The 24,720-nt window shown below is 39.9% G+C and overlaps 1 protein-coding gene across 2 annotated transcripts in view; it reads left to right on the top strand.

The window, feature by feature from the left end:
• CDH13 (cadherin 13) overlaps positions 1-24,720 on the top strand; it is a 449,036-nt gene that overhangs the window by 155,316 nt on the left and 269,000 nt on the right. For both annotated transcript variants that reach the window (XM_032121641.1, XM_032121640.1), the window contains exon 3: positions 2,385-2,593. In XM_032121641.1, coding sequence (XP_031977532.1) covers positions 2,385-2,593 — 209 coding nt within the window. The remainder of the gene's footprint in view (positions 1-2,384; positions 2,594-24,720) is intronic.

The raw sequence follows: 24,720 nt of genomic DNA, 5'->3' as shown, positions 1-24,720 counted from the left end.
ACATAAACTCCAATGGGTGTTTTTTTCACCAGGGAGGCCTTGTTCAGGGAGCCTCCCATCAAAATCCTGCTGCAAGCACAAGACCCTTCCTGGAAGCCGTTCCCAGCCTCAGTGTGGGCACCAGCACGCTCTGAGCACTCTGAAATTGCTTTAAGCTGCTGCTGCTCCCACATTCAGTGGTTTTCCCGCCTGGTTCTACTTCAGTACAAGACTTTGCAGGCAGGATCTGCCACCTGACAGCCCGAGATAGGTTCGTCTGGAGAGACTGGAGTGTCTGAGGGAAAAGGGTTTTTGTTTCTTTTTTATTTATAATCCCTCTTGCTTTCAGCAAAATTCAATGAAACAGCAAATGAGCTGATGAAATTCTGGTTTTCTGTCCCGCTGTGAATCCAAGGATAATTCTCTTGCCCTAAAGTAAAGCGGAGGAAATGGGAGCAGTTTTTAGTTAAAAACATGTAATTGAGCTTAAACCTTGTGCAGCAGCAGATCCTTCAGCTGTTGGGTGAGTTTTTCTGCCAGAGACTGTGGTGTCTGTCAGTGTTTGGACTCTCCTCAGGAGGAGGATTGTCTGGTGTGAATTCACAGGGTCACGGCTTCGTGGAGTGGTTTTAATTTTGTCTTGTTCTCAACATCCACATCTATTTTAATTGGCAATTAAATTAATTTTCCCCAAGTCATTTCCTTCTGGCCTGTGATGGCAATTAGTAAGTGACCTCCCTGTCTCTATCTTTTCCACCTTCCTCCCCAGTTCTGCTGAGGTGGGGGAGTGAGGGGGTGGCTGGGTGGGAGGCTGGGATCAGCCCAAGGCCAGCACTCCACTCTTGCTTTGGTAAATAGTGCCTCACCTTTCTTTTTGTGCCTGATTCTGCTTGAATGCTTGAGATTTTGGCATTGTTCAATTTTTAATCTAACCCATGTCATCAATATTCATGATAAAATGAAGTTGTAAATTCTGGAACCAGTGATGGTTCTTTTTCCCTGCGGTGTTCTACTCTGGGATTCAATCCCAGTGAATACCCAGAAAGGAAGGATCTCCACAAGGTCCTCTGGCAGCCCTGTCTTCATGTTGGTCTGTCTGTAGAGAGATGAAAATGTTGATGAAGAGGATTTCTGTGTAACTTCCCAGGAGTGCTGAGTGGCCACCCACTCTGAGACTATTTCTGTGCTTTAGGACCAGTTGTAGAGATTACATCATCAGGAAGAGTTTAGGTATTGGCCATGATAGACTCTGGAATTATTTCTCTTTCTTTAAAAACAGTGATCCAATACAAGAAGTGTAGACTTTAAACAATTAAATTGAATTTAAACAATTATACAACGTGTTTTATTTTTTAGTAAAACTCCATTGTTGTTGATTTTATGCAGCTGGTATTCCTTTCTGTAGTTTTTCTGAAAGCATAATGCAGTTTTTAAAGATCCAGTGGAAGTGAAGTGTAAAATAATGAGAGCATACAGGTAAGTGAAAAGTTTGCAGCAGCAGTAACTTGAGGAGCAGGTAGGGAATACAAAACAGATTGTCTGCAGAAAAACCTTTCACATGAAAATATATTACTCAGAGACGTCAAAACCTAGAAAGTTCATTTAGCAATTGCAAGCTTGTGTGAAGATCTCTTACTTAAATAGCTGGTAGTTAAATCACTAACATTGTATCCAGTATTTTGTGCAAAATGACTCCGAGAAGAAATTTGAGACAAAGTCTCAAACCTTTGTGCTTTAGGGACACTTTCCTCTTTATACTGGCCTTCCTAAATATTTCAAACCTTCCATGTAAAGTGAAACAGGATTATTGACAGCTACTGTTCAATTAAAAGTTCTCACAATCCTTAGATACAGTGCAGCTCACGAACTGTGTGACAATCCCGGTAGCAGGAAATGTTACAGTTTGGTTGTTCTGTTCTATAAAACTTTTGCAGTAGCCTGGGGCTGAATATTCTGTAAACAACCCGTGCTGAGCCTAAAGATGTATTGAATATCTGAAAGCACTTTGCCACAGAAGAGCCTTTAGAGATCCTGGGCTATGATGAGGAGCACAACAAGGTCTCTATTGCCACTGCTCGATTTGTGGAACTGGGTGTGCATTTGACTGGGGTGATCCCAAAAGGCTCGCGTCCAAAGTGTTTTGTTTATCTCCTACCCAGTTAAAAGGGTCAAAGCCTTTGACGGTCAAAGCCTCTTCATCCTTCTGAAGGTACATATTCATAGATTTGTTTATGAAGTAGAGTCAGGAAAATATAAAATTTCTTGGAAAGTTTTTTTCCTTAGAGTGAGGGACATTTCTTCCCAGATCTGTAGACAAGCTAATAACATAAAGATATCCACTTGTTCCAAAGTGGATACTTATAATGTGTTTTTTCCTTTTTTTTCCCTTTTTTTCCTCCCCCCAGTGAAATTTGATGACTGCAAGGGAAACAACAAATTGAACTTTGAAGTTTCTAACCCAGACTTTACAGTGGAACTTGATGGGAATTTGGTTGCACTCAAGAATGTATCAGAAGTTGGCAGAGCCTTGTTCGTCCACGCACGGTCGGAGCACGCCGAGGATATGGCAGAAATCTTTATTCTTGAAGCAAATGAAAAACGTGGTGCATTAAAGGTAAGATAAATACCAAAGATTAAAAAAAAATGTGCCAAGGAGATGCTGCTGCTAAATATTTACATGTGTCACCTAGGATTGTGAGCAATTTTAATCTGTTAGCAGAGATCAAAATCAGTCTTCAGTGCAGATATTGCTGTAACATTTTAGTACTTCGTTTAATTTGTGATGCAGATTTCCCGGGTTTTGGAAGATGTGTTACATCTTCAGGTGTGGATGCTAAACATTCGTAAAGAGTTTGTTCAAATGAAAGAGGCCAAGTATTAAAATTGGCTGGTTCTTCCAGTGTATGTTATGCCAGGTAATCACAGCTTGGCCACAACTGAAAATGGAAAATCAGTTTAAATGTGTAACTTAGAATTTACAGAACCTTCATGTTTCACTCCAAGTCTAAGTACATGGGAATGAATTGTATGCTGTGAGACTTAAATTTTCATATTGGTCTGCTTATCTGACATTGTTATGTGGTAAACTGCTTAAACATCTGCACAGAAACAGCAGCACACACACTCTGTCTCTATGCCCTGATGATTTTTGTTCTGCTCTGTCCACTGAATGCTTTGTCCTTTCTTTTCCCCTCCTGAACTTCAGTGTAGAACAAACCTCATTCTCTGGGGGATAAAGCACTTCACAAATTGATTGAATTGTTTACTTCACAACCCTGCAAGTAACAAAAGGAAATGTGAGATAGCCTTCACTTCTGTGTCCTGGCATTTACGAGAGAGGCAGGCAAGACAGAGGCTCACTAGACAATTAAGCCTGGTACCTTTACAGACCTATAATTTCACAGAAATATAAAGAAACCTCGATAAAAATGACTGATCTCTTGTCTTGATTTGGTATTTAGACGTTCAATTGCCAACATTCTCATTATATTCCTAACAGTATATTAGTATAACTTAAGTCTTCCATTAAAAAAAAACAAATTATCTTGAGGAGAAAGGTTGAACAAACTTCTGAAACTCTGTGGCTGAGGAAAGGTTTTGCTCTGCACTTTAAGCAGCACACGATGAGAATACGGATTGCCAGCAGCAGAGAAAGAACCAGAATGTCTAACTGCAGAAAGCTGATCGGAACACTGAAATGGAATTTAATTTTATTAAAATATGCCGTTTCTTCACCAAATTAAATTTTAACACAGTCATACTTGAGGGAGTCTCTTACGTGGAGGAGCTGTGACTTTAGGACTAGAGATTGCCAAATTCAGAGTACGAAAGCTCCACTTGCAGGAGCAAGCTGGGCACTTGGCTCTCCTGTGCCTCAGACTAGCAAGTCTTGCTCCTTCTGGTGCGTTCACAAGAGTGTTCAAATGGTTTTATTTTGGAATCTTAGGAGCAGTTTCAAAATGGGGATCATCATCCTCTGGTTAAAAGTCACTAAAACCACAGAGGAGTTTGAGATGTCTCTGACAGGAGGTCTGGAGTCAAACTTCAAGGGACTGGTTTATGTGTAAAGATCTGCTTCTCTGATAATCACATTCTGAAGTTTTGCTCTGGTTTTCTTAGAGAAGCAGCCCTTCAATATCTGTGAGGGGAGATATTCCATGGAAGCTACAATCTAAGGGAAATCTTATCAGATATTCTATGGAAGTTGCAATCTGGAGGAAATCTTGTCTCATGAGTAGGAACTGCCAGATGTGTATTTGCCCAGACTATTATAAGCTCTGCCAGTGACCTTTTCTCCTTATGTACTGTTTGGGTTCTGGGGAGTCTCCCCTCAGAATGTTCCAGAAATATTAATTGATGCCTAGTGTTGAAATCTCTCTCCAGACTGCGTTTGAAAGCCAGGGCTGATTTGGCCCCACTCCTGGATTCTGTTCCAACCACTTTGTGTTGCTTCACAGAGAGACAACCAGTCTAAATCAGGCATATTATGGCACTTGCCAGCCTTTCCTTGCAGGTGACGATGTCACATCATCATCTCAACATTCATTCATCACCTTTTTCTGGATTTTGATATTCAGCCCATAACCAGATGATTACCCATTTAGTGTGGGGATCTGTGGTGTTTGCAATGCCCTGCTGAGTTACATGATGCCTTAATGTGCCCTGGGAAATCCATCCAGTGAGGATCATCCCCTTCTTCAAGGGAATATAAAGATCTTTGGGGCTGGCTGTCCTACTCTGTTCTCAGCAACCCCTCTGTAGCTGTTAAACCAAAATTTCTTCTCAACCTTTTCATCTATTTGCCTATTTTAAACACCAAACAGACAGTGTTGTCTTTCTGTTCGTCATACTTGAGAAGGATATAAAGACTACAGCGTCCTATCTAAAGAGATTTTATGATAAATTTGAACTTAATCTTGTACTTTTGTAGTCTAAATGTGTCAGCATGGAAACGGCAGAACTGCTCCATCTGTTTATGCAAGGAGCCTTGGCTAAGAAATGCTCAGATGGAACCTTAGTAATTCAGCATAATTCTGTGGGGTTAAAATGAGCACATGCTGGAGCAGTGCTTAGCATTTAGTACTTAGAGAACAGTACCTTGTCTAATTAGGGGATAAGTAGTTCTTAAGTATTTCCCCACTGCCAGCAACTGCCATTTCTCTTCTGAAAGCATGTAACCTACATCTGTGAAATCCCATTGTTAATGTTGCTAATTGCAGATTCCCAACGTGTTTGGGAATGGCTCTCAACAATGATCTCTGATGTGCTGACTGGCAGTCTGAGCCTAGGAACAGAGTGTAGTTCCTAAAACTTTCTGATTGCTACCAACCGTACTTTGGATGAATATGGAAATTATTTAGAGGTGCAATCTGGACTGTGCAGAAAAGCTTTTGGTATTCTGCTGGTGAAGGGGTGCAGTTCTTTCCTGCTAAAGATGGGGGATGATTCAAGCTGGCTTCACTGATCTGTCCTATGTGATTAACTAAATTAACTTCATGGCCAGAGTATAATCAGTGGCTGTTGGAATATCACTTACTATATAACTGTTATTTGCATCTGAGGGCCCTGTTTTCCTCCTCTTCAGCCAGAAGCACAACAGATCTGCAGAGCCTGCAGCTTTCCATCCAGGGGTGGCCTGAATGGCTACAGTGTGGGCAGAGAGGGGGTTCCTCAATCATCAGCGAGCTTGGCCATCGCTCTCTGATCACACAATCTGCTGCAGGAGCAGATACTGCACTCCTGCTTTTCCTGATGTCTGCACGTTTCACATGCCCTAAACCCCGTGAATCTCTCTACCTACAGATAGGCATACATGCAGAAATCTATCCATCAGATTCCACATCGGATTCCAGCTGGAATTGCTTTCTGCAGCCTGCTGGAGGTACCCCCTCCCTCCTATGATTTTGACACTGCTCTCTGTCTGTCTTGACAAAGGGGACTATTCCCAAAAATCTTCTGTCATTTCTGAGAGGCATTTGAACGTGAGTGCACAAAAGAGCCTGTGGAAGGTGTAACATCACTCTTTAATAGATATGTGCCTGTACACCCTTGGAGTTTGGTGCAATCAGAGCTCAGTGAAAGAATGGGATTTCAGGAGCTTTCCCCATGGAGCGGTGCTGGTGAGCAGTGGAACATTCCCATGGAGCAGTGTTGGGATGTGCACAGCTCTGCTCGTGCTCTGCTCTGCCCAGCATTTGCTTGATCCCCTCTTGCACAGTCAGGACCGGAGTGCTTGGGGATATGAAAAAAAAGAGACCTGGAAATGTTCTGATTCACCCAGGATTCCCCAAATGAACTTTGGATTCATTCTGAATAATTCAAAGTGTTGCTAAACCTCAAATCCCTAACGGAAAAATAAATCACTCACACACCCTCGCTGGGGAGAAACTGGCCAAGCCAACAGCTGGCAGCATTCTCTTTATTTTTTGACTTGTGTCTTGTCCAGTGTTTGATCCCTGCTTTGTTCTATGGAGAAAGTGGGACAACTGAAAGTTGGAAATTTCATCTCATCTGAGCATTTGTCCAGACATTAGTGGACTTATGTATATATTGAAAGAGTCAGGTTTTGTGGAAGGCAGAAAGTGTAGTCAGGCCTTTGTAGAGCCTCATAATAAATGGTGAGTTGCAAAAGGTGACAAGCTGGGACTTGAACTGTGTCCTCTGAGGCTAAATAAGATGGTGTCTGCTGGTCCTGCTCCCCCTCTGAAATCTAATGCTGGTTTTAATGAACATACCCTCAGTATACTGGGAGCTAAAAGGAACCCTTGGGAAACAATCTGTCTCTGCCTCTTTCTGTGTGTTGGCAGCCTTTTTAATTTTTTTTTCCCTCCCCACAGCAAAGGAAGTTATTTAGGACTTTTATTTGTTACACCATTACAGACACAGGGTGAGGGGTGGAGGGGAGTGAGATATCAAGAGTCTGGCACCAAAGCAGATAACAGGGCAGGCAGATATTCGGGAATTCCAGGCTGGTAGTGACTTCACTGTATGGTGCTCAGCAGTCTTCCATGCAGAAGGATGAAATGATTAAATAGAAACTGTCAAACCCTCAGGACGCATTTCAGGCACTAGATAGAAAAGGAACAGGAGAAAGAAAAGAAGAGATAAGAGTGAGGAGCACACCCTGAGACAGCACATTGTAGACAAACTTTAAAATCATCTCCAGCAGAAGGTCAGGCTGGAGGAAATGAAGTTGCCCCAGTCCTGCTACTTTGTCCAGTGCACTTTTACCAGCCAGGGGCTGGGCAGAAAGCTGCTGCTTTTTTTCCCTTTGTCAAACCACTGCTTTTCCCAACACCAGCACTCAGCTGTGTTTGTTACAGCAGTGACAGCAGCCTCAGTATCCTGGCGAAAACTTCCTTGCAGACCCACATTCTCGTTCCTACCAAGTCACAGCCTGCATGGATACCTTTAGTGCAAGTTGCTTTATGGCTGTGCATGTTTCCTAAAGTATCAAACAGAAATAATGAAACTAAGCTCCTTGGATTGAAACCGTAGCATTTCTTGTTTGTGCCTTGCTCTCTGCTTATCCCCACAGGATAGAGATTGCAAATATTATGGATATGAGATAAAAAGTGCCTAGAGCCTTAAATCCTACATGTATGGCTTTCTGCCTTAGAACAGATGATAACGGATCAATAATCTTATTATGAATCAGGATTCTCTCACAGCAGAAAATATTCGGGCAAGGAAGTGTGAATAGTTGAGTTTAGTCATCTGGCAATTCAATAAGTTATTTGGAAAATAAGATCAAGAATCAGCCTCTCTGATATAGCAGGCAATCACTCCCATTAACGTATATTAGCATTTTTCTGTTTAGAATAGAATTCCAAACAGGCTGAAAATGACTGTGCAGAGGTATGGAGACGGACTCTCATACGAGATATTGACAAACAGGCTCCAAGAGTTCCATGTTATTAGATTTTGCATATAGCAGTTGCTGCAGAAAGGGATGCACTGCATAAATAAAATACCATGTTTTGCATTTAATTTTAAGGCACAAAATAGAATAAGTCACAGGGGGTGCATCAATATCTATGATACGTTTGAGTTATTAAACTGATCAAAACTGCGTATAGAATACCATTTCCAGAAAAGCTGGGCAGATCTTTTGCCTTCAGATATGAAAGTGTCCTTCAGGCATATAAAGAAGGATTTTCTTGAAGATCAAACAACAACAACAAAAAAATAATTTTCTCACTTTTGTGTTCAGTTTGGCAGAAAGTTTAACATATTAACATTCTCCCAGCCATTAAGTTATTAAGTTGTTATCACTCCTGTTACTTTTGTTATCGCACTGCAAACACATATTGACCTGGAATTCATGCATAAAAAGCTGAGGTAATAGTGATTTTAGGATTTGATACCTGTGTATTGGTGGCATTTTCATAAATTACTTTTCCCTGCTATAATCACCATTGAATAGATGCTATATTTTAAATTTTAAAGTCTACCTTGCTACATTTAGGATTTCACAGAATACATCTCGATTAATGTCAATGAAAGCAAGAGCTTGTTCTCATCAGTGGGTCGTTCTGCAGTGTCATTTAGCTGCCTTTAAAACTATATTTTTATAAAAATCCTCTGTGCAGACCACTTGCTGTTGTGGAAACAACAAAGAGCTCCTTTTATATCAGAAATCTCCTTAACCACTCTTTTCCATAGAAATTCCAGTCACCTATTTTCCCTTTTTACCCCTCAGCCTGATCCAGAACCTGCTGAAATAATCAGATTCCAGTGGCTTTAGCTCAAGCTCTGGGAGCAGGAGCTGTGCCTGACAGTGCTGTGTGGCTGTGGCTGCCGTGCCCCTTTGCTGGGCAGTTTTTGGGTGTCCCTGCAGTGCCACACAGAGCACTTCTGATTTGATGGACACCCACACTCCCCTTTAGCTCAGCTCTGCAGCCTCCCCTCACCTCCATTGCCAGCCTTGTGCTTCCTCAGGTCTGCACTGAATTTACCCTTCCCCAGCACCAAGGAAATGCAGGTTTCATGTACACTGGCTTTGGAGTGTGCTCTGACAAAGATCCATTTATCTGAGAATTATTATGGTGCCAAGAGATGTGGCAGTTGCCATAGCAACAATTACATATTGTGTTGAATACCAGAGTAAATGCTATAAAGAACAGGAGCCACTGGTGGTTTTCATTAATTTAATGTTCCTTTTCTGGACAAAGTGTGACTCTTAAGTTTATTCACTGTGTGTGTAAGTGCTTAGATCAAATGTGTGGGCTCGCTTCCCTCCTATTTCCCTCAGTGTGCAACTTCAGCATGTAAATGAGAAGTACTTGGTTATTTAAGGAGAGAAAAATGGTCTTATAGACTGGAAACATGAATAATTGACTGTGAAACAAGAAGGTGTTAACTTCCGTGAGTGTTCAGTGCCTTTCTCTATGAGTAATCTACATTCAGATTTTATGTGAGCTGGGGATGTATTTACCCAGGAAAAGGGACTTTGTGCTCTTCAAGAGCAAGCAGAGCTAAGACAAGTGTTGAATATATTTAGGAGTGATTCAAAGGTGAAATTAGAGTATTTTTGAGACAAATGCAGACCTTGTTAATGATTTCAAATTATTTACAGACTGATCTGAAACAACAGGCAAAATTCTTTGTAATGAATGCATTTTATTAAAACCGGCTAAAAACAGAATTCCTTTCAGCCCTGAGCTGCATTTGGGCTGCTCAGTTGGCTCTCCCTGCTTCAACAGGTACCATTTCATCATGGTTTGATGTGGTGGAAACTTCAGTTTTTGTGGAAGCTCAGAACCAGATGTACTTCTGGAATGCACTAATTTTGTTCTATTTTCTTTCCAAACACACTGAGGTCTTATCTGCCATCCATATGACCTAATGGCAAAGCTTCCACAAATCTCAAAGAGAGAAATTACTCAAGGATTGCTAAAGTCTTGTATTTGAGCTAAAATTCATCCTGGCACATAGTGCCAAGAAAATACCTACTTATTTCTTGTGACTAAAACATTTTATGAGAGTTTGAATGATGGATAAGTTGTCAGAAGATATCTTGAATTTAATTAGCTTCTTTTTATGATCTATTACATTAACTGTCCTTTATGCATAAAAAGGAGAAATCCACTAAATGTTGTGGATGAGTGATAAACCATCATGCAGTGGCATATATTTTTTTTAAGTATTTATTGTTCTGAGTCCAGTTTGGAAGTATTCTGGAACAGACAAAACTGTGCCAATCCTATGCCTTAATCTTCAGAGGTTGATGGAGTTGTGTGGAAACTCGTGCCAGAGGTATGGAGAACATTTAAGGAAACCCTTTGTGAAAGGTTTGAATTTAAAATTCATGTAGTAAATGAGGATATAAGTAAGAAAGCAAGAGGCTAAGCATGATTTAGTAGAACATTAAGCACGATCATAAAGGATAAGTAGATGTCTCTTAGGATATGTAATATCTTTCATTTATAAAGTGGCTTTCATCCTGTAAGATCCTCAAAGTGCAACAATTAAGTACATGGGGACAGGATGTGTGTGTGCTTGTCTTAATACAAACATCTCTAAAACGAGGCATTTGCATAGATATCTTTGTTTTTGACACTTATTTCATATTACTTTTTCACATCAGGATAGGAATAGAGTCTTCTTAAAAGAGGGATTAGGGAAAAGGACCTGGCGATTTTGAGACGATATCAGAATTACCATGGCAGCCTAAATGTCCTCAAATCCATCATGAAAAAAAGATGTTACTGAAACCAGAAGAACGTGTGAGATGTAGGGTGCAGAAGAAAAATTGTCCATTTATTCCATGGTTGTTCTCTCATCTGGCACCAGCAATGATGCAGTCAGTGCACGACAACTACCCCAGATCCACCTGAGAGCTCTCAGATTTATTAAGGAACAGAGACAATTCCAAGAGGAAATCAAACTTAGTTGTGCCCAAAACTAAACTCAAGGTTCTTTTTTTTGTGTTAGAGACACAAAATATTGCCGGTGTTTTCCCACTATCAGCTTCTCCCTCAGCTTCCAGAAGCAGCATGGATTTGAGAGAGCCATGATAGGAGAAATTATTCACATGAAAAGATGATTCCCTGAGTAAGGGTTTAGTAATTTGTCTCCACTGGACACATCAATAATACTCTCTAATGATTGCCCCAGTGTTTCCATGCTGATTTTCACAATCCTGAAGGAACATTTATTATGGTTATTACAGTAACACCTATCTCAGCACACATCTTAAGCTTTTAATGCAGCATCACAGGATAAAAATCTACATTTGTCCTCCCCTAACAATTGATTCTGCCATTGCAAGGACAAATGACTCCTTTTGGACCTAAAATTCCTTATTTGTTGATCATTACAATTTTGATGCTTTTATGATTATTTCTTTGCATCTTATTTTGCAGCTAGGTTTTTTTTTAGTACCTAGAATAACTTGGCAACTTGAAGAATGACAGAGTTAAAGCTTAGAGTAATTCGGTGTCTTCATAATAAACAACTCTGATAATGCTTGCAGTCATCCTGGAGTTATTAATCATCCATCTCCTCGCTTATTTCACCACTAAATCAAACTGAATAGCCTTTGCATTAACCAGTTGATCTATCTGAGAAAAAATAGTTTTACTCTTGGTTTATGCAGTTTCTCACTGAGAGGGCACCCGGGGTTGTGAATGTACAGCTCTTCTGTGGATGGTTCACACCGCGTCCTTCTTCCTCACGTGGCTGTGCAGGGAAGCTTAAGCAACTTTCTGACTTTATTTAAACACAATTTCATCTTTTCTGTGCTGCTGTATTATGTTGTCCTTACGTGGTTTTCTCTCTTTCCCTCCACTCCCTACAACCATCTCTTTGAAGCTGGTTTGGTCATTAAAGCCAGAATTGACCCTCAAATTGGGAATTCAGGCAGAGGTAAGGCGAGGGGATGTTAAAACTTCAGTTTAAAGCTTAAAAGTCAAAGCTGTGGAAGATCTAGCTCTGAGTTTGGCTCACATCTATAACACTCAAACTCATCACTGACAGAGCTACACGAGCGTGTGAGCGAGGCTTAGAGCTTTAAGTTACAGAGTTGATTTTAGGCCTGATTATTCACAAAAGCGTGTAATTAATCTGTCATAGGAAAACACAGCAAGCAGTGCACCAAATGCAATCCCCATTAAGTCAACAGGAGTCATTCCACCGACTTTAATGAGCTTTGAATCCACTCATAAATCTGCTGTGAGGAGTGTCCAAATCAAAATTTATCTGAGGGTGACCTTGATGTTAATTGTTAGTGCTTCCATGTTGTTTAATTGCCAGGAAAGCTGAATACATTAGTGGGACTATCATATGGTATGGTCCTGTCTATTGGATACTATTAGCATCAAGTTGATATATGTAATATTAATTGTGTATAATGTTAGTGGGTAGTCACAGTCTGCCAGTTATATTTTGTGTCTGTGAAACAGGAAAAAAAAAATCTCTTCAGTTATTTTTAATGTTGCTTCTGCCTTCAGCTGAATTCCTGCAAAATTAATGGTTTTTTTGATCAAGAAGCTCTTCAGAGGATCTTAGAAGTTTCACATTTATTCAGTGGCTTTTAATCCCAGATTTTGTGTACTGACTGTAATTACTTTTAAATTATATCTCAAATTTGTAAATAACATAAAGAAGATTCTGTTCAGTCCTATGATATTTATTAAATTTAACATCTGCCAGAAAAGTTCAATCATCTGTATCCCAGATGGAAATCTCTCCTTCTTTAACTTGTCATATTTAATTCAATTAGGGGAAAAACATGGGGAATATGTTAGAAGTACAAGAAGGAAGGGGTTCCTTTAATTTTTCTCTACTAAACAGAAAAGTACATGATTTACTTGAGGGACATAATTACTGTAGCTTCCAATGGTATAAAAATATGGGAGAGTTATAGTTAGAGGACCAGGGGGGAGAAATTATTGTTTTTGTTTAATGGCTTTCTGAATTCCTTGTCAGTGCTGGTAATTATTGTGTCTTTTCTTTTTGTTGGCACTCAATGCATTAGGCTGCACTTAGGATCATTTTATTAATGGAAAATACGTTTCTGAACAATTGTGAATTAGATAAGTGGCTTGATTAAAACTCATTCTTTAAAACTATAAAATGAGAAAATAACTTGAATTAACCTCGAGTTTAGACAGTGGGAAGATAAGACTTTGTTTTCCCGTGTGAGGGTGTGTGCTTAGGAGAATGAAGGGAGACCAAAAACCTCCTGCATTGGCATTTCTCCTTCAGTTTACTGAGCTTTGTAGAAGCACTGAGAAAGATTGTGGCTTTAGGAAATACATGCAGGAAACACAGCAAGGAGCTTCCAGAAAAAAACGAAGCTGGACAAGAGCAAAAAGTGTTACTGCTGAGGATCTTCACTTTGATACCTCTTTGCATCCAATCCCCCTTATGGAGTTACTCAATAAGCACATTGAAGGTGAGGTGTCAGGGTACAGGGTGACAAGGACCTTTTACCTTTGCTGCTGGAGTTTCAGCAGTTTAGAGGTTGAGGCTGTTCCACTGCATGGTTTAACTTTATTCCATCTGCTCGGTGGGGACCATCTGAGCTCAGCTCCAGGGGCACCTGGAGGTCTGGACGTGCCCTGTGGTCCTCCAGGTGGAGCTGCCTGATTTGGTTTCTCCCTAGGAAGGTAATAAGAAATTCAACTCATACCAGGATGTCTTTGCCTTTACCTTGTGCTCATCTCCAACAAATATCCTCTGACCTTTGACACCCCATTAGCATCATTATTATCTAGTCCAAGGAGACTAATTTGTAATCTTCTGAAAACAGATTTACACGTGTGAAGTGCATTTCTCAAAAATATCAGTGGACTTGTGATGGAATGCTGAGTTCTGTGGGAGTCATTTAAGCAGATGTCTGTCTCTCTCTAGATACATGTGAATGTGCTACACGGATTTTGTCTCAACTAATAAGCATGAATTATACATTCTTAAATGCTTCTTCCATTTATCAAGCTTAATGTTGTTTAAAAAAATCTGAAAACAAACGGACAAAAAGTTTAGAAGATTTTCTTTTAACTTTCAACACGTTGTAACTTTTACCATAGGTGACAACTACCTTAATTCACTGTAATAATTGCCTTATAAAAATGGCATACTGAGCAAGTTTTTCCACCAGAAATTTTCATTTTGATTCTCAATATTTCATATCTGACACTGTGCTAAATGAGAACATGGCTTAACAGTTGATATTGATTTGCACATCATTTTTTCATTTCACTTTCCTATTCAAAAGGAATCGGTGCTGACAAGTTAATGAACTCCAGCTACAAATACAGAGATAAGCCATGGGATAGGTTTAGTACCTGCCTTGTTCTAATTATGAAAGGTTTTCGTTAGGTGACTGTTTCGTGTTCACTACAGGGAAACTGGAATAAAGTGACTGTCAACAAAGCAGACAGCTGGAAAAGTGGCATAATAGAGGGCTATTTGTAGAACCTTTAAGCAAGTCTACCTCAATTTATCCCAGTATTTTTAAGTCTTTAATATTTACAGATGGAATACAATTGAAATGAAGGTACACTGAGTCCTAGGGCTCTATGTTGAATAAAGATTCATAAAATTATGGTACTTTATATCTTTTATTTTTAAATTAACTTATTGTATAAATTAATAGCTTTGGACTGTGGCAGTAGAGATCAGGACTACAGAACCAGCTGTCAGAACTTGTTTGTACATCTTTTGCCCGGGTTTACTTGTAATAAACATATCTGGTATCTAAGAAGTTATTCCAAGTTTTGTTTCGGTGGTGTTTTACACGGCTGAATTAGTGACTCTGATTTAATGAATATTTTGGCTGGTATGTCCTGAAGCTGGGAGCTGGTCAAATCTTGTTCAGCAGCAAAAGAAAAACTTCAAAACCTATTTTGTAGCCTTATGGGGAGATCTTTTTTCCATATAATTTGAAGCTGCATCCAGAAAGGAAGTACTGTAAAACTGGGTAAAATTTGAGTTTTATCTTAGCTGATACCAACTTGTGGTGTGAGCAACCGTGAAGTATTCCTGGTTCTTTGGAGGAGGAGCAGACTGTGGTACTCTGTGGTGTAAATTTACTAGAAGGTAATTCTCCACCATCTGGGAATTTTCTATTAGACACTTCCTGCAGTGCCAGCAGTGACAGAGATAATTAATCTGACTGGGGAATTTGACCACTGAAGCCACTTGTGGACTTTTGGAATTAAAGCCTCTCTAAATGTTTGCGTGTCTAACAAGCCCATGCAGAAACGGAGTGATGGAAGAGAGAGAAGCTGTGGATATTCACTGGCTTGGGCAGCAAATGTCTGTGGTGACCGTAAAAGGCAGGGAACAGGATGTTTCATACTTTCCACCATGGGCTCTCTTTTCAGAAGAACAGGGTGGAGAAGGCCGTGGCGTTCTGCCCTGAATTCCAGCTGCGCGCCTTGCCCGGCGTTGCTCTGGCAATGGGAGTAAACTCTTGTCTCTGGGGAATCCACGGATGATGTTTGGCCAGCCAGAGCAGTGGCATAAACACAGGTTTAAAGCTGTATTTACAGAGCTGTGCTGCACAGTTTGAGACACCAGTTCTGCCTCGCTGTTGTGCTGATGGTCACAGAATATCCTAAATTGGAAGGAATCCACTGGGATCGTCAAAGTCCGGCTCCTGTCCCTGCACAGGCCATGCCAACAATCCCATCCTGTGCCTGGGAGCATTGTCCCAACACTTCTCCAGCTCTGAACATGATGCTCATGAGCAAAGACAGGGAGCAGAGGTTTCTTGGCTTCAGAGGGATTTTGCAGGAGGAGGGAAATAAATGTGCAGGAGAAAAAGTATTTTTTCCTCCCTTTTACCCCAAACAGAACTCAAAACACAGCTAAGGAGAATCAGCAGCAATAATGTTGTTTATTAAAGATGCCAGGATGAGAGGTTGAAATGGGTATTTTTCAAATCTTTTCCCAAAATTATTATTTGGCTCTTGTAGCTGGATATACATAGGCATAAGTCTGATGAAGGGTTCAGTTCTTTGTCGTTTTAGTATCATTCATGTTTTCCTAACAGGAGAGAAATGTGAAATAACAAAAAGATTGTTCTTTATCTCAAGATTAAAGTTTCAAAAGCTTAAGATTTGAACTTTACCTAAATCTTTTGAAGAGGCTTGAAAAACTATTATGCAATCATATCTTTCATTTCAGCTATAGTTGGAAACAATACTATCAACATAGCATAAAAATATGGTTTTTTATCTTGTTTCTATTTGTATTGCAAGTGTAAATGTCTCACAGGACTTCTAACCTAAATTCGTAGGCTCAAGAAATTTGTGATTATTCAGGATAATCTTCAGACAAGCCTATGAAATCCCAGCTATTTGTTTGGTGCAAATGCAGATCTCCTCATTGAAGTGTAGCCATGCCTGATACCAGCAGAGAGTTCACTTAAAGTCATTGTTGTTTCTAAAGGTAATGAGAATTCCAGTGTATTTCCTTTATTTTTTTTGGAAAGTTTAAATATTACCTCAAGGAGGGGGAGATGGACACAGTGCTGGCAGAATTAATATTACCTCAAGGAGGGGGAGATGGACACAGTGCTGGCAGAATTAAAAATGAATGACAGGAAGAAATTTTGTTTGTACAAATTTTCTGGGAGAAAAATTGGGAAGAGAGGTAAGGGACACACAAGAAGAGAAGTGGAGGATCTTAATGAGATAACAGTGGTGACAGACAGAAGGGGTCATGAAGAGCCCTAAAATTAAAAATAACAAAGGTGGGAGGAGAGGAGGGCAGAAGGACCTGGATGGAAAATCAGAGCTCAGGGGAAAAAAAAAAGAAAATACTACATAAAAAAAAGACTCTATCTATTCTTACAGGTTTTCATCAAATTGTTCCTGCCCCCTCCCTCTGTTTTATTTTCCCTTTGCAGCCTGTAGCATGAGTCTCATAAAACTTCACTAAGATTATAATGCAATACCTTGGCACCAATCTCTCTTGTTTATGTGTCCATTAGTTCAAAGCCACAGACAGGCAATTTATTGGGTATGAAAAATGTCACCTATGGCACCCTCATTTGCATCTGAAAATTGATTTTTGTCACACTGGGATTTTAGGACAACCTTTTTTGGCAGCCAACATTGCCACAAAGCATAATAAAAATAATTATGTGACCACAAAAGCAGGTGAGGTTCACTGTAAGCTTTAAGTCTCTAGGGAATTGCAGTTGGCAAGGCATTATTGATGAGCTTGTGATCCTTCTTGGTGATTAAATATTTACACCTAAACTTAAAACATTACTTGTGATTGCCAGCAAAGTGTATGACAACGTAATGGGACTTGATAAGGTTTATTCAAATATTCCAGCATGATAGCAGAATATTAGTGATGCCACTTGAACAACTGAACTATTAATTAAGATTTTTAAAAATTGATAATTACTGAGCTGTGGAATGTTTTTTAAGAAAGTATTGTTAAACACCTTTTGAGGATCAGTTAAAACATGTCACCAGCTTAGCAATTTTGCATGTTCTAAGTCAATTTATTAATTCATTTTCCACTTTGTGATGTGTTTGGCTCTTGGAGTTTGCCAAGTTTTTGTCTCTCACTGATGTGATAGTTAACATACATGGGAAGAAGTCCCTTTCCATTGTGATACTGAAAAATCCTATTAATTATCAGTGTTAAGTTGTTCAAACACTTTCATTAGTTATTTTGGCAAAACAATTCCCCAGGGTGAGATATATTTATATAACAAATTCCTCTAAAGCTGAATCAACCATAAATGGATTATGCAAACTTGTTTCCTTTCTTGTAGATAGATTGTTTTACAGCAGTGTTCATTATGAGAAAGTCCTTTGCCCACTGTAGTACTTTATCAGCACAGAATAATCTACAGCTTCAGTTTCAATGGTAAAAAGACACCATTCTTTAACATGAATCCAGCTTTTAATCTTAGCCCAGGATGTTGGTTCTTTTATTTTTATTTTTTTAATGCCTGATTTAAAGCACAGGCAAAGGGTGGTGATTTATAAGCTCACATTCCTTAAAGCAAGTTTCTGTATGCAGTTATGAAGGGAACAACATGCTATTGAAAATGGATGAGAATGATCTGACTGAGATGTGTGCTGGAGAAAGGAGGGAGACAAAAAAGTGATTCTCTGGCATTGAGGAAATGTGTGACTTTTTATACAAACATAGAAAGCATGCAGTGGAGAAATGTGAGGTTATTGAAGCATTTGGTTTTGCTGAAATAAAAATTGATAGCTTTGTTTTCTAAACAAGTTTATATTTAGCGTTTGAACAGTTCATTAATAACCCCTTGGCATCTGACTGCACTCTCAGAGGTGCCCAGAGTGTGCCACCGCTCCTGGCTGGTTCCGTGCAGCGCCTTTGCTGGGATTGATGAGACAGAGCATTAAACAGCAACACCCATATCTCACACACACTCAGGGCTGTCTCTGCTAGCAGAAGGATGTGATCCTAATCATGGGTTACTCATGGTCCACTCAAAACTGAGCCTGTTTTAAATCAGGGTGGCACAAATATTTTGCTCTGATGTCAGGCTGCAGCTGCCAGGCACTGGCTGTCGTTTGGGACCCACTGGCATTTGTTCCTAGCAAAAATGCCAGCCTGAAAAGTACCAGGGAAAGCCTGGGAGTACCAGGAAAGTTAGTCAGAGACCTTACATAATTAGCAGTGGGATATGTTTCTGTCAGCTACCACAAGTGTCACTAAAAATCAGACCCAGCACTTTTATATTCGCTTGTGACATTAGAATTCAGAAAAAACCTCAGACATAATTTCTTCTTTGCAAATGATTTTACTGCCCTTGCACTCTGGGTTTGAATTTTTATTGGGAAAAAAACCCCAACCCTGTTGTTTTCTAACTTTTTCTTCCTTGTTTTATCACTATTTCCTCCTTCAGGGTTAGTTAGGTTCAGCCTTCTGGACTCCAGCTACGTTTTGAATGTGGGATTTATAGTTGGTACAAGTAGCCCGGATCACAGTCTGAGAGTGCTCGGTAACATTGTTTGACCATATTTGGTTCTCTTCAACTGAAAGGACCAGTCTCTGCTGGTAAAATTCTATATTTAGTTTCAAACCAATGATTTTGCTTTTATAAATTGTTGCATCCAATAGAGAGGAAAAATCATTACTATCAGTGCAGAAACACTTAGGCAAATACAAGTGGTTCTTTTACAAAGTTAAAAGCGAAAATGTGTGAGTTTCCAACTCCCTCATACTGATAGAATCAGCAGAAAAATGATTGTGTTGTATTTTATAAAATGTGCAGTGAAATACCAATGAATACTTTTTTCTACCTTATCAAATGATACCAGGCTGTTACCATCAATATGAACAAAACTATTTGCTTCTATTTCTTTACTTGCTCAAAATTCTAAAAAAAGAAAAATAATAGTTTACTTGAGCCCCCATGGATTTTCTGACCTACCTACCTATGTTTTAATCTAGAAAAGTACTAATCCCTGGGAACTACTAATCAACAGAAATACTTCCATTGCATGAGTTCTTTTATCTATAGCATGACTATTTCAAACCTCATTCTATCTTTGATAGTTTTTTTTTGGTTTTTTAATTTATGCCATTACTTCTCCAAGTGGTACAGGCATCACTTCCCATCAAGTCATTCAGATCACAGAGATAACCTTTTGTTTTCATCTTGTGCTCTAAATGTAATAAATCAAATCCTTGCCAAAAGCAAGTTCTGAATTTTATATCATGAAATTTGCATTTCATGCTCTGTTGCTTATTCACAGAAGCCATCCAATCTGGAAAGACAAATAATGCCACATGACTTGTGTAACTAATACAGACAAATGTTTCCAAGCAACTGCCTGAGCAATCTGAAGATCAAAAATTACTCATCTGAAAAACTTGCGTAAAATGGTAGATAATGTATTTGTTCACAGATTTCAGGGTCTGCTAATGGACAGTCTGTAAACTGAAACAGGACCAAAAATGTATCAAATTAGGAATGCTGCAATTTATTAACTTGTCTCTATTAGGTAGCTCCAGCAAAATGAAGCTATTTTAGGCTAAGAAAGTGATACTGCACTTCACTGCTCTGTTCAATGGTCAGGCAAGAGTAGCCAAGCCAGGCCCTTAAGCAAGGTTTGATTTTGGAGCAGGGATACCAAAGGGAATGGTGTGAAAGAAGTTGAATAATACAGAGTAGAATTAATTTTCTTACATTCCGTGGAAATTCTGCACTTTATAGGAGCAGCATGCTGTGTGCATGGTCTGACAGACATAATGGTCTTTGGTCACGTTTTGAGGCAGGACGTTTGTACTTGGCATGTGCAATGAGAACTGAAAAATCCATCTTACAAATTCATAAAGCCATTTAAATACAGTCCAGTTGAGATTCTTCTGGGGCTGGCTGCTTGATGGATAATTATGAGGGGTAGAGAAATATTGCTGATTTACCTCAAGCTGTGAGAACCCAGGTTTTCAATTCTAGAATTGTCCTGTTTAAATTCTAATATGTCAGTAAAGGCAGCAGACATCACAAGTCTGGTTTTAATGACTTCAGTTACTTTGGGAGCAAGAAAACGTATAAAAATAGAACTTATTGGACAGAACTGAACAGATATGAAACATGAACAAAAGGTAAAGTAGAAATAAAGGGGTAGATAATCTCTTTTGGTCAGAGCCCAGGTTTTAGAATACATTTGAATGCATCATTTCTTCCTCAGAAACACACTGGATTAGAAATCAGGACCTGAGTGGGGTTTTCAGATCTGTGGAGTGTGAGTGGTAAAATAACAGCATTCACTGGAAGGTCTGTGGGAGCAATTACTAGAACAATAGAGAACCTGTGTCTCCTCTGTCCCCTGTGAATGCTGTGGCTGCCGGGCTGTCTGTCCCTGCTCAGTCACTGCACTGGAGTTAACAAGGAGCACTGGAGTGCTCCAGCCCTGCTCTGAAAGCTTTGAGAGCATCACTTCCTTTAAATAACCTTGGATGCTGCTTCCCACTGCTCAGAAACACAGAGTGGGTAGCCCATGGCCAATGCTACACACACAAGTAGCGCTGGAGTTGCCAGGCAAATGACATGCAGCCAGGGAGTAAGTTTGGATCTGTCTTCTCTTGGCCAGGAAACTTTAATAAAATCTGTTTACTTGGTGTTTGTGTAGGTGGGGACTGTTCTCATACCATGGAGATGCTCAGTTAAAGGTCAGCAGGTGTGAAGTGAGGAATATAAATATTTCTCTGCTCCTCTGGCTGCAGGTTGTTGGGCAAGATGCTCAGATTCAAACATGTGAATTCGAATGATTTACAGTTGGGAGCCATCATGTCACATTTCATGTACTGGAAAGTGTACTTGGCTTTAGTTTCAGCAGGTATAATCCAGAGAAAACAACACCCTCAAACCATTGTAAACTATTATCCTGCCATTTTAGGCTCTTCTCCCTGAAGTATGTGGCAATTAATATTGTTTGCAGCTTGATGTTACAGCTCATGAATCATTGATCTGCTCCAGTATAGCAATTAATTTGCCTCTGATTCCTGACAGGTACACTCTTTGAATTTCCTGAACTAGACTTAATTGCCAGCATGTGATTAAGGAGAAATGTGAGAATCCACCAAGATGTCCAAGCCTGTGTCTGGGTCTCCATCTTACATTTTCCACTTTTCTTCTGGGAATCTTCTGCAAAAAAAGCTGAGCTTTGATTTTCCACCCCAAAATATATACAGAAAAACCAAAACACTGTTGCTATTTCTAGCCAGCATATTTTATAATTTCTGCAGGAATTAAGTCTAGAAGTCAAATTTGAGTGAATGACTGGGGTTTTTTTATGGGTCTTGGAAGTAATAGTTTTTAAATATTGGTTTACTGCATGTGAATTTTTAGAGAGCTTTCACTGAAGTCAGCACTTCACCTGGGTACTCTGTTCTTTAGTAATACTATGTGGGTCTTTGAGACTGTCCAGACCAATGAAAGGTTTGGAACTAAGAGGCATTGTCCTGTGAATTTAATTGGGTCTCTGTGGTGGGAACAAATAACACAGGTCACGTTTAGGTCTTGTATTCTCATCTTTGAAAAATGCAGCCAAAGTGCAGCACGAAGCCCAGCAGCACTCAGGTGATAATGAAGAGCTGTCCACGAGGTGCTACAGCACTGTCTCTTTATTGTGCCACACAACAGAGCTAAGCTCCTGCTGTCAGGCAGTTACTGCCTGTTAATTTGTGTTGAAGAGTAAAACTATAGCCCAAATTGTGAAGTGGGTTAATACACTATGGTTGCAGCTTTTTGGACTCAGGTAATGCCCATTAATTAATTTGTTCCGAGTAGCTGCACCAAGCAGTGAAGTGGATTAATGCACGAACATTTCCTCTTTCGACCAAATTTGAAATCCAGCCTGGTGACTGAGGAGCTTTGCTGTAGCCTGGATCTAAGTGGGCATTTTGTCTTCATCACAGACCACAGCTTCATTTGTCAGCGTGGCAGCTCCTGTAAGGAAAGCTCAGGAAGGCAGCTCTGGAGAGCACCCTGCATGCATAGTCAGGCCTAATAGAATATACCCAGACTTTTTTATTGTGATCTAAACATAATGCAGCCCTGCTCTACAGTCTTAGGCAACATTACCTTTGTTAGGAGTCAGTAGAGGAGGAAAGGAGGAAGGAAGTTGTGCAGGGACATGACTGCAATATTATACATGCAAGAGAGTACCAGTTCTAATGGAAAGTATTGAAAGTTCCTCCCAGTTAAACTGTCCTTGATTGCTCCAACTAGAAACAGACTTATCACCCTCTTAACAAAAGTGATCTAGTTTTGTTTTTCAGCATAAGGTAAATGGAAATGTATCCATAACTGGGTCTCCTCTATGTGATTAATGCTGTGCAAAGAGCAGGATTCATCTGGAGGTGCCCAATTGATGCACCTGCATGGGTCAGGTGGCCAAAATATACAGGGCAGGGTGTAGGACATACAGTCAGTGTCTGCACTGTGATTTCTTTGTGGTACTTTTTGTGAAATCTCAAGCCAAGGACTGAATTCCTCATTCCCTCCTGAGGATTTTATAGCATGGGAAAAGAAGGCATTTTTCTGGACAGACAGATTAGTGATAGATGGTGAGGGAAGCAAGAGATAATGTTTAATGTGTGCATCCGTCCAACGTGACATCAATTCTCATTCTAAATAAAGACCTGCTTTTATTTAAAGTGAGAAATAATGACATGGAAGGTCTGGAACCCATGGGTCTGCAGGGAGCTTAACTGGGCTTCTGTGTGCTGTTCCACTCCTGGAATTGCTGCTTCCAGCATGCATGCTGAATTGAAAAGGCCACTGTGGGGATTTGACAGCATTTATGGATTCCTTGAACTGGCTTGTGTGGATGTGCATAGGGAAAAGGGCAGGGGAGAGCCAGGTCCTGGAAGTGTTCTGGTGGGATTTCACCAGCTCCAGACTGTTCTATGAGAGATACAAATCCATTGGCTGCAGTACTGCTGGCATGCCTTGTCAGCTCCTGGGGGAAAGGCAGGGGTTAAAATACAACATTATGAGCAACTGCTGTTACCTTTCTTGTCTATATCTGATTGTCAGATAAAGATCGGGTAAATAAAGCCCTATTTGCTTTGATAATCTCAAGTGGTAATGCCAAGACAGAAGGTACTCATTAAATAAAAAAAAAAGTTTTAAAATATTTTTAAAAAGTAAAATTTGAGATTACTTCAGTTTGGGTAGAGTTTTATTATCAATGTTCACAAGAAACAAACTCCAAGTGAGTGTTAAGGAAGAAATATATGCAAAAGAAAAAGGAGACTTTCAGAATTACACTGAGAGCTGAAGCATGAGAATGTGTGTTGCTATTTGGGAATTCAGGAGGTGACAGGAAGAACAAAGGGACTGTATAGAGTTCAGAAATGAATAGCAAGATAAATAATCACTGTTTGGAATTAGAATTTACAAGGGCACGTAGTGATAGGACAAGAGGTAATGGCTTTAAATTGAAAGGGAGTAGATTTAGATGAGATTTCAGGAAGAAATCCTTCCCTGGCACAGGCTGCCCCATCCCTGGAAGTGTCCAAGGCCAGGTTGGACAGGGCTTGGAGCAACCTGGGATAGTGGAAGGTGTCCCTGCCCACAGCAGGGGGTGGAACAAGAGGATCTTTAATTTCCAACCCAAAGCATTCCATGATTCTATGGGATGACTGCGGGTTTTTGGTTAAGGGAATAATGATGATAAAGGAATTGAGGGATAATGAGGAACATGTGGCAATAAAACTTTAAAGAAATTGTTGGGGAGCAGGACTGAGAAGGTTTCAGTTGTAATCCCAGCTTGGAACCTTGTAGGAGGTAGGAAGAAATGTGGTTTATGTGTCCATTCAGACAGGGGCCTGGGACTGCAGCTGCTCCATCCATTAAGCAGCACACATGGCTCCAACATAGACTATTTTTGCTTTAGGGTATCATGGAATTGCTTTTGTGCAGCACTGTTATAATGCAGTGAATTCCACAGCACTTAAACCCAGAATATGGGTATAAAATGTGTTTGTTTTCTGCACACACTTACAGCTGCCCTGCAGCAAGACACAGAAAGCCGGTTTTCCAAGGTAAAACAACTTCTGCTATGAATAATATTTTACATAAGAAATAAATTTCTTTATTAGAAATTGTCCTTATATCCCAGGAGGGGAACATGGAACTGCTTGTTCATGGCTGCTTGTGCTATTCCACATTTGGAGTTGTCATTTGCGTGCTACTGATGTGCAGATTTTGTGGCTTCATGTAGGTTATTGCCCCACCAAAAATTCTTCTTTGACTCATTTATCATGCCCTAGAAC

The sequence above is a fragment of the Corvus moneduloides genome, chromosome 12 (genome assembly GCF_009650955.1).
Source record: "Corvus moneduloides isolate bCorMon1 chromosome 12, bCorMon1.pri, whole genome shotgun sequence".
In the NCBI taxonomy this organism is placed as follows: domain Eukaryota; kingdom Metazoa; phylum Chordata; class Aves; order Passeriformes; family Corvidae; genus Corvus; species Corvus moneduloides.
This window is presented reverse-complemented; position numbering and strand designations above follow the sequence as displayed.